The sequence below is a fragment of the Gobius niger genome (assembly GCF_951799975.1).
Source record: "Gobius niger genome assembly, chromosome: 19".
Taxonomy (NCBI): Eukaryota; Metazoa; Chordata; class Actinopteri; order Gobiiformes; family Gobiidae; genus Gobius; species Gobius niger.
This window is the reverse complement of record NC_136870.1, coordinates 8,417,598-8,428,320: the sequence shown is the minus strand read 5'-3', so window position 1 is coordinate 8,428,320 and position 10,723 is coordinate 8,417,598. Positions and strand designations below refer to the sequence as shown.

At 43.1% G+C, this 10,723-nt stretch overlaps 1 protein-coding gene across 1 annotated transcript in view; it reads right to left on the bottom strand.

Moving 5' to 3' along the window:
- Nucleotides 1-7,709: 7,709 nt before the first annotated feature.
- Nucleotides 7,710-10,723, bottom strand: part of antxr1c (ANTXR cell adhesion molecule 1c) — a 36,177-nt gene continuing 33,163 nt past the window's right edge. Inside the window, exon 18 of the mRNA XM_079577976.1 lies at nt 7,710-9,363. Coding sequence (XP_079434102.1) covers nt 9,121-9,363 — 243 coding nt within the window. The 3' untranslated portion in view covers nt 7,710-9,120. The remainder of the gene's footprint in view (nt 9,364-10,723) is intronic.

The following is a 10,723-nucleotide window of genomic DNA, read 5'->3' as shown; positions in this document are numbered from 1 at the left end:
CCACCTCAGGTCATATGTGTAACTGCAGCTTCTATATTAAGCTCGTGCATGACGGCAATTCAGACCCGAAGTGACACCTTTTTGAGTGACAGTGCAGGATTTTAGAGGCAGTTGTGGTGACCAGGTCTGGGCTCATTCTACATATTTGGACATTGCTGGAACATGTAGGGGGAGGAAAATACATCATTTTAGCATTTTTTGTATATGCTGTCCCTATAGACCAGGGTCGTCATATAATGTTCACAGGAAAATACTGGGAAAACATTTTTCAATAAATGAATGATAATAATGAGCTGTGAATTTAAAATAAAGCAGGGTTGGTCATAACCCTGACAGCTTAATAAATAACAATAACAGCTTACACTTGTATCGTCAGCCGGTGTCTAAAGTTTCTCAAAGTGCTACATTGTAGTCATTATTCATTCACTTGTTTGGTGGTTGTACTATTATAGCTACAGCCGCCAATGGGGCAGACTGACTGTTTACTACGTGGATATAATGTGTTGTTTATATCCTGATCTCTCTCTCTCAGTGCCCTCTCCTGGACACGTGTTGACTTATTTCCATTTTTATAATTTTGGCTGTGTTATTTCTTTAAGAATACATAACTCTGCACAGGAATGGGCTAGAGACTTACTGTTTTTTCAGTATTTTTTTTGCATACTCTTAAATGCATGCTCGACAAGTCAGGAGCTGGTTTAAATCATCCCACAGACTGAGAGATTTTCTTTTGTTATTGTTGAGGAAACAGCCTTTGAAGTCACAATTTCTCATTTATTACTGTGTCTATTTAGTGAAATAGTAAAAGAGATTGTTGTGTAGATTTGGCCAGTTCTTTGTTTCCAGCTACTTGAATAATCCCCTCCGCCGTCACGCTTGTTGCTTTAGTTCCCGGACAACTAATTCCATATGTGCCAGAGTCATGCTGTGATATCTGTTTATCCTCCGTGTTCTTCCCGCTTCCTGGTTGGGGGCGTCGTTAAAAAAACAACTAAAACTTACACTATACCTGGACGATGACTGGCAACTTCAGGTCAAGCAAGAAGAACAAGCATGCAGGGGGGGGGATACAGGGTGTTTGAGCGCTGCATGAGTTGCCCCTGGGGTCTGGATGGTTGTGTTGGCTTTGGCAGGGCAGAGAGGGAGGGAGGGGGTGCGTAGGAGGGGAGGTTAAGGGGGGGGGTTAGGTTTGCAGTGCCACGTTTGCATCACAGAACTGTTATTCCATTCAGTCAGGAGCAGTGCTGGCACCGTGAGGCCGGCATGACGCTTTTTTCCACGCGTCGACGTGTTTACAATAGGAAATCTGCTAAAGGCGCATGTTTGGAATTAGGAGAGGGTCATTCAGATGCGGACGAATGTTTGTATTTTCATATATTTAGAGTGGTTCTCAAACCCCTGGTTTCAAAGTCAGGCGTTCCTAGTTGTAGGGGCAGAAGCTAGTCATATAAATAACATGAAATATATTTGTGAATGGAGTTCAAATGATGAAGTAAAATTAAAAGAATATTATTAACCTTTCCCAGCCATGTTGGTGCAGTTGCAGTGTTGTTTAAACGTTCATATTTTTCATAAGGCCCGGTCTTACTCATAAACCATGTTTTAAATGCTGCTTGATACGCCAAGGACTTTTTACTGTGGGTCCCAGGTTGCTCACATGGAAGGGTTTGGGTCATGGCCAGAGCAGTTGGGTACGAAAAAGAAATGCAACTGTCTGACAGTTACCAGAACCTATAGTCTACACAGAGTCTACTCTAGAGCAATGGTTCTTAACGGGTGGGTCGAGACCCAAAAGTGGGTCGCGGACCCATTTTCATTGGGTCACGAGCCTCTTCCAGAGTACATTCAATATTTATCTTCTATAACATAATATCTTCTATATTCTGTAGAAACATCTGAATCTGTAAAAATGACTGTTGTTTTGGTCATAATTTCAAGTTTATTGGATTGTTTAACATTTATTCAATATTTATTTGTAGAGAAAATATGGTGTTTTACATGATATAAGAAATGCAAGTCTTGTTTGGGTCACGGCTTGGAACCTTATAGTGGGTCCTGACATCCTAGTTGAGAACCGCTGGTCTCAACAAAACAAAACAAAACTGCGTCAGTTAAAGCAGTACTAAGTAACTTGTTCACCTTAATAAATCCTTTTCGTTGTACCTCTGGGTGCTACGTGTTAATGGGATGATTGGAGGGTCTTTCTTCTCCTCCTGGTGTCTCTGGCCAGAAAACCACAATTGCAACTTTCCCTGCTCCAGGTCGGAGCCTCCAATACAAACTAATGGAATCACGAAGAAGAAGTTAACAGGCTAGCAGGCAAAGCTAACTGTGGGCTAGCGCCACTTAAACAGTATTTACAGCAAAGTTTGAGTGAAAACAATTATCGCCATTGTGTATTTGGATGTACAATATCCCTCTGTCCCTTTGTCTTTTCCGCCAGCGTAGTATTTACTGTCACGGACAATTAATGAGTAAAAAATCGCAACATTCAAAAACAGTCAAAATGTATTAGTGCAGATATTTGTAAAGTATTTAGTTTGATAGCATAATAGCTGCGTTAGTACTTCGTCCTCCTCACAACGAGATGGTCCTATATTTGGTTCCCGGGCTGGGGGCTTTCCGTCTGGAGTTTGCACGTTCTTCCGGAGTCTTCCTGTTGATGAGTTCCCTCCGGACACCATGGTTTCAACCAAAAACATGCACAGTAGGGTGAAGAATCGGTCAGAGGAGATATTGTTGTCATTCCAGAGCAGTCGAGTCTACGAATACACAAACGTTCACTCCTGTAGCAAGTTGCAGAAAATGTTAGATAGTTGCACCGTCTGGCAATAACATACATAACATCATCACAACACAGCCTGCCAGGTTTGTTGATAAGGACGAGTCGGTTGCAAGCTAGCAGTCATCTAAAACCCAAGATGTAGCGTGACACATAACAAACTGTCTGTGCCGTAAACAATGTGTAAAAACAGTAACTATCATGTCGCTCCTGCAGTGTCATCAGTCGTAATACACGAAAGCACCAGTTTTAGATGCCAAGATGAGCACGACTGGCACCAGACCCCCCCTTCCCTTGATGCTAGTGTCCGTCTGTGCCCCATAATAACACTGTTGGCGCGTTCCAAAAGGAAACAGCGCACAGCTAATGGGACCCATGCAGAGGCGGCAAAACAACATGTCTGCCATTGTCACGACTGGCACAACCGCAGGGAAACGGCATTTCTCTGGATCTGTTCGCGGTCGGACATAATTGTGCGCTGCAGCTAAATCTTCACGTGTAAACAATGTGTTATAAGCAGAGAAAGAGCGGATCTTGTGAATGAAACAATGGAGACGATGGAACTGGAACAACATACAGTGGGCTGAACTCTATGACCCGGGGCCCGTGAGTCAGCAGGGCTTTTTTGTTTGCTTTAGGGAGTTTCCGGGTCCAAAACGTCGCCAGAACCGAGAGCATGAACATGTTTGGTTTGTTTGTCCAACTCTAGTGATTAGGTGATTAGAAACAAATGGCATGATCATAGCCGCCCCCCCCCCCCCCCCCCCACAAACTTAAAGGCCCTCTTTATCAGAAAAGCATTACCTGGAGTCGTGCACATGCTACAGGGAATATCGCCAGCCCATACTTCAGTAAACGTCACACAGATATTTTCTTTTAAGCTCCTCAGTGTGTTAATAACCTCTTACCACCCGCTTTAACCAGTTCAGCTTTATCTAAATGAAATCCAGAAGCTTCTCGACGGCAGCTCACAGCCCACAGGCCAGAGGAACACTTCCTTTGAAAGTTTCTGTCAGTCTTTTGTTGCTTCTTTGTCGATTTTTTTGCCCCGTTTTCTCTGGCTTTGTTGTTTTTGCAGCACGTTTTTGCAGCTCTTTTGTCAGTTTTAGTTAGTGTTTTTTGTCTTGTGTTATTGTTGCTTTACCGGCATGATTTCTCCTCTATTTTGATGTTTTTTTCCAAGAAGCTTTATGATTTGGGTAAAGCCAAACTGGAGCCAGTGTGGTCTTTTCAGGTGGAGGTTTAGAGGTTAAACTCTAGACAGACACCTTCGCCAAACTTGTTCTGATCCTCTATTCTCTGGCCAGCTGTCTTGAGAGAAAGTAATGCGCCCTCTTCTGGCATTATGTGTAACTACATTTATGACTACATTGGTATATCCAGGGGTATTTCCTAGACACACTTTTTTTTTACGAATACGAAGCATTGTAGTGGTAAAAGCTTCAATGAAGAATTATCTGGAACTTATAAAACGGAACAAAAAAAAAAGTTTGAATTTTTAGTTTTGTGCAAACAATAGAGATGAGTTTACAAAGTATGTTTATTTGCGCTGCTTCTGGGTTTACAATTGGTGAAAAACTCAGCGCACAATGCACACAGCAGTCCTTTTTTCCCCCTCATGTTAAATAGAGAGCATGGTCAAGTAAAGTCAACTTTTCTGCAGAAGAAAACCCACAACTGAGCCTCGCACGCTGGACAGCTTTCCATCTTTCCACACCGCTCTGCCGGTCACTATGGGAACGAGGGCATCCAAATAAAGGCACGATGACAAATACTGCTTACAGTATCCGTGTGTGTGTGTGTATGTGTGTGTGTGTGTGACCGTGCGTGTGAGCATGCGCGTTGGGTCACTGAGGTTTTGACTTTGTGGTAACGTGAGACCAAGACCAAGGAGTCAGCCATCAGCACATTCCTATGGGCCTCGGGCTGGGCGCTAGAGCGAGGGAAAAAAAGCACCAAAAACACACCAAAAAAATGCAATAAACATTTCACCTAGCTTACTAAATATAACATTTGCCCCCCTTTTTTGTTTCTTATTTGTTGGGCTAACTAAACTAGAGTTGTTTAGTTGGATGCTGTGCTTATGTTTGCGTATATTTTGTGTTTCATAATGATATAGTTGATGGAGGTTTACTTAAACGCTACTGTGGTCGACTGAAGAATTTTCTCACCACAAGTATTGTCTGCGTATCCGTGAAGCAGACTCAAACACAGAGCAGAAAGGGTTTGTTTGTGATGTGGCTAAATGCCCGTTTTATAAAGGCTAATATAATCCTCCGCATGGCTAGACTATTGTTATGAGGAAATAGCCTTTTAAGCAGCTAAAAGCCACGATTCTCAAGGTCGGTAAGGTCAGTATCTTGATCAAGATAGCCTTGCTAGCCAAACGACAAGTTAGCAAGATTGTTTGGGCAGTGCAGTAAAATACAGCCATGCTAAGAAAGAGGTTTAAAGGGGCTGTATGGAAGTTCTCAGTTTTATACTCGCTACTGCCACCTCAGGTGTAATGCGTAACTGCAGTCTCTGTGTTAAGCGCGTGCATGACGCGCGCATCCTAGTACACGCACGGATAAACAGAAACAACAGCATTTGCATCCCGTTTTGCACAGATTTGCAGACATGACTTCAACTGAGGTAAGAAAGTGTTATTTGTGCGTTTTGTCAACGTAGACAAAAATCTAAGATGTATGTCACATTGCCAATTTCTCATCACCGTTGTTAATTTTGAGCATAATGTAGCCAGTTGATAAATCACAAGGCCACAATACACTACATGCTAAGCAAAATAAACAATGCAGACCCACATAGCTACTATAAATTAAATCTAATAATTATAGCTAACAAACTAGCATAACAATGACTGAACAGAACGAACATTCACTGAAGTTGCAAAAAACTTGCTTTGAAAACGTACTACTGGCTAAAGGCAATGATTCGCTGATAGCTTGTACATTTATTAGCATTCGATATTATTTTTCACGTAAACCTGTAATTGTGTCTTACCTATTGAGTAAAAAGAAAGCTAACGGTGAGTCTTTTCTCATACCGAGAGCATCTCTTAGCGCTCGCCCTCGCTGAAAAGCTGCTCCAATATTGACTCTCGTCTTTGACCTGCGCCGGTCTGACTCCAGTTTACTTCGCTTAATAGCGCTCGAAAGTTGTTGCTTCACTTTCTTGTGTTTTCTTGGGGTCTGTCATGGAGTTTCCGCTGGGCTCGAGGCCGGTCTCTTCTTGCGTTCCGCAGACTCCATCCTCACTGTTCAAAAGTGACCTCCTTAGAGCGGAGAAATGGATACCTGCGGCAGCTGCTCGGGCATGCGCATGACGTCACGCGCTCTGAAGTACACTTTTCTTATTGACAGTGCAGGCTTTTAGAGACAGTTGTGGTAAACAGGGCTGGGCTCATTCTACACATTAGGACATGGCCGGAACATGTAGGGTAATGAAAATACTTAATTTTAACATTTTTAAACTCTGTATAGTCCCTTTAAGGCTAGGTCCCCATTTTTCTTTTTAAACCTGTGACAGAGGAAGCTAGTTAAACTCGGACTGTCGGTCTACTCTGAGCTCATTCATAACTTTCCACAGGGATGCGTTAACAAGCATATTTCACAACTTTTTGAGGTCAAAGTAGAGCTTTAGCCGGCATGGAAAGCAACCATAAACAAGTATGCTAGTGCTAACAGCTGTTGTGTGTGGGGGGGAATGGGTAAACGTTCTTAAAGCTACTTATGCAGCTAGGGCGACACAATTTTCCAAATCAAAGACGAGGACACAATGGGAATTGACTGGTGGATCCTAATCTTAGTTTTAAAACGGTAAAATCTCTTAGCTGCTGCCCGAGTGCGTTTCTAGCTAGCAGACCCTCACGTTCTCTTTGTCAGTTTAACAGATGAGCGTTTCAGTCAGAGTTCAGGCTGAAGAAGTCAGCTGTTCTCGAGGTTTTAAATCAGTTTGAGAATATCGAATGACAAGGAGCTCAGGTCTTTGCTGCATCTTTTTTTTTCACGCCCTTGTTTGAATTATTACATGCAACGACACCTTTCTCGAGCCGATGGACCGCCAAACCCCGGTGCCGTCTTTCCAAGCCCCACTCTGTCGTCTGCGGCTTCACGGAGGTGATAGACCAACAGGAGAAAAGCCCCAGCTCATGTTTTTCTTTGAGAGACAGCTTTCCCGCCGCTGTCTCATTTTCTCCATTCTTCGCTCCATATTTTTGATTCTGCCCACCCTTTTAACCATCCCACATCCTCCTCTTCTTTGCATGCACAGGGGAAAAACATGGACTTTGCAGTAATTACCCAGCTGGATCTGCTCTCAACGCGCTCACTTCATGACCCGGTGAAGCCGATTCGAAATGTGGTTTTATTCACCTGATGTTGGCCACCGGGCTCCACACGCAGCTCTATGCTTGAATTGAGGTCACCAGGTTACATAATTGGACGGCGCAGGCGATTTGGGAGGTTTGACAGACATCCAAAGGTTAGTCTGAAAGTTTTGACCGGAAGGAACCTGCATGGGTGAACTCGTTTGACACTGGAAAGACCAAGTACTTGTGGAAAGCATTTATTCCTTCATCAGCAAAGAGAATGAGGCGTGGTGGATACTCTGGTTCGTTCTTCCAAAACACACTCATTTGGGGCAAGTCAATGGAGAACACATCACAAGAAGAATATAACCTTTAAGAAGAAAAGGCTTGAAGCAGAAAAATGTATAATGTTGCAGATGACAATTTGTACCACTTGAAGAAGCCCAAGTACCACCCGTGGAACGTGTACCACAGTTTGAGGGCCATTGGTCGATGGGACTCAGATAAGAGGAGGTTAAGGGAAGGACAGATAAGGACAATCTCTTGGAAGCTTGTAAGCCAAAGTTTATTAATAAAGTAAAAAGTCATTTCAATCACAGGAAGTAAACATTTACGTCTTTCATATTGGCTTCAGTACTGCTGTTTATACATACAAACTTGGTTAATACAAGGCATTTGACCACTGGCCAGTTTAGAGAATGAGAATGCCTAAAAAGCGTTTTATCGAGATGAACATACAAATGTACTAATGTGGATGTCAATTGGAACGAAAATCAAATGCTGAAAACAATATCCATTTATCAATGTTCAAAAATTAAGTTTATGTCAATGACTGTGCCTACAGGTGACGGATGGTAGGGCTATAAAAACATGTAACAATAAGAAAATGCATGTATGACACAACTGTACAGGAAATGTGAATGACGTACATAAAATAACAACATGATTTCAGAAAGAACTAATGGCTTGTTGTGATTTTTGATTCTGTGCATAGTGTCAAGCGATGCTTGGACACCTTGTCAATGTTCAAGTACTCTCCTCTATACTGTGGGAGTCCAATAAATTAGAGGTTGGTTGAACTGCCCTGCAGTTGCTTTGTGAATGGTGTGATAAAAGTGAACATAAAGCCCACAGCGGAAAGAGCAGTATCAGGACTGTGAGAATGACAATGTTTACCACCAGCTTTAAGTGCGCAGAGACGCCTCCCAACATAAGACACAACACTGTTCTACATAATAAACTACATGAAATATGATTAAGGACTAAAACCAAAGCCTCCGAATAACCAACATTGCATTCACAAAGGGGTCTCATACAAATCAATAATTTCAACACTTTCCTAAAGTATGATACACTTCCCTGTCACTCATTGGTAGATCAGTCATCTATCCAATACCACAATGTGCTCTTTACCAAGAAATTTACTTATAAGTTGCTGGATGCTAATTTTTTTGGAATACTACTAATCCAAGCTCTGCTAGTTTCCCTCAATACTGCACCATGCCATGGCCTAATACAAAACTACTCCCAGTTCAAATCATTTCTTTGAAACTTAGCTCAATTGCACATCAGTAGTTGGTCTCCATAAGAATGGAATCTTCTATTACATATTTCTCTGAGGACAAAATGTCTGTACAAACTTTGCTGTCCAGCAACAATTGTGATCTTATAATGCAAACTGCAAAAAGTTCCCTCAATTCAGCTTGTGCAGAGCAGGTCAAGTCACACATGAATGTGCATCTGTTTGTTTTAAGTAGTGGTCCAAATGATAAAATGTAAGTTGAATTTGACCCAGTTAATTAGCAATGGTGACAAAAAGTACTATGTCTAGAGATTTATCATTTTTGAAATTTCCATTACTGTGACTTGACACTCTGTCATAAGCTAGTCAGACTTTAGCATTAGCCCGCGATTAGATTTGTGCTGATCTTTGGCCTGTAGCAGAGAGTCTTTGGCATCGAGGAAGACCACAGCTCTATCTCCAAAGTCTGTGGTGCGAGTGTGTGCACGAGCGTGCGCCGCTTGTGACTCAGGGCTGGAGGGTGGGCGGGGGGCGAGAGGGCGGCGGGCAGGGCAGACCGGGGGGCGTGCGGGCCGGAGGAGGTCCTAGAGGCAGCTGACCCCCCGGCGGCGCTCTGGGTGGGGGGCTGGCACTCTGGGGTGCAGGGGCATAGTCCGGCGGTGGAGGAGAGGGAGCTCTGACCGGGCTGCGGGGCGGGGCCTTGGCTCCAGCCGACTCATCCTTCACTCTGGTGAAGTTTATGCAGCGACCCTGAAGAAACAAGTCAACACATGGATTACTGACAGGGCATAACATGACGTTAAGAAAAGACAACAGCAACATAACACACTTAAATACATGTTGTCAATAAAGTGAATAAAAATGTGCAACCCCTCACAGACCTTTTCAACACAGGAGAAGAATAAACTTGGCAGAGGGGGCAAAATCAACTTTTTAGACCTTTTTACCATGTTACAATAACATAACTTGAGCTATATTCCGACCCACATGCGCATCTTTGAGTTTTCCTCGCCACTCCATCTCTTTCTCAGCTTAATCTTCTCATCGCTAAGTCTCTTTATTGAAACAGCTGTGAAGGGGAGAAAAAGGAGGGGGGTGGGAGGGGCTTACTGTGAGATCGCTAGAAAGCCAGGAAGTGAAACTACTGGATATTTTGTTTCAGCTGTTTTAGATCAATATTGCATTTTCTAAGTGTAAGATCAAGATGTGTCCCTCTAAAAAACAAACAAAAGCGCATCCAACAAACGTTACCTTTAAAAACAAGCACTGATTTTGAAAGGAACACGGGCGAAATCCTGTGTGTACCTCAGAAAGGCCGTGGAGCCGGCGTGAGTCTGCTCAGAAAGACTCACATTTCATTCCTTGGCCACGTTTGAAACATTTGTAACCACAAACCCGAGCCCGGTTCAGGGAGGTTATTGTTACCCCACACACCCACATTCATTATTTCAAAGCTGCAGTTGAGCAATGCTGTGCTAACAAGCTAATTACCCGCAAGCTATTTGCAAAAATCTGTTCTTAGCTATTGTGTTTGACGAGTTAATAGCAATTGTCACGACTATTGTTATCCAAACCAAGACAAACAGCGAAAAAGTAGAAACCGCGCAAAGGAAAAACGTTGTCCTACTACACTTTTAACCCCCTCTTTAGCAAACCGCAAGCTCTTCTCCGATGTACGTGAAATGACATGCGGGCCTCACAGCAGAGGGGATATGGAGATGGAGTCTAAACATGAATGTATGTAGCCCGTGGAAAATGTGCTGATGTGTGCATGAATGCAGATGATATAGACGAGGGAACGCTGGAGAGAGGTCAAGACGATTAAAAGACATTCAAACGGCACTTAAATTAGAGGAAGAAAGATGAAATGCTCACAGCAAAGCAAAGTAATGTTGCTTTCTGTCTATCAACATTGCACAGCCTTCACGAGTCTGTTAGCACCAAGCTGTATTTTCATATTAAACATTTGGACTTGGGAAAACCACACCTGTCAGTCTCGACGGGGTCATAAAGAGTGTATAGGGCAGTGTGTGTGTGTGTGTGTGTGTGTGTGTTCTGTCTTTTGGTATTAGCTCATGTCCTTTATCCCGGAACTGCCTCCCCAGAGAGA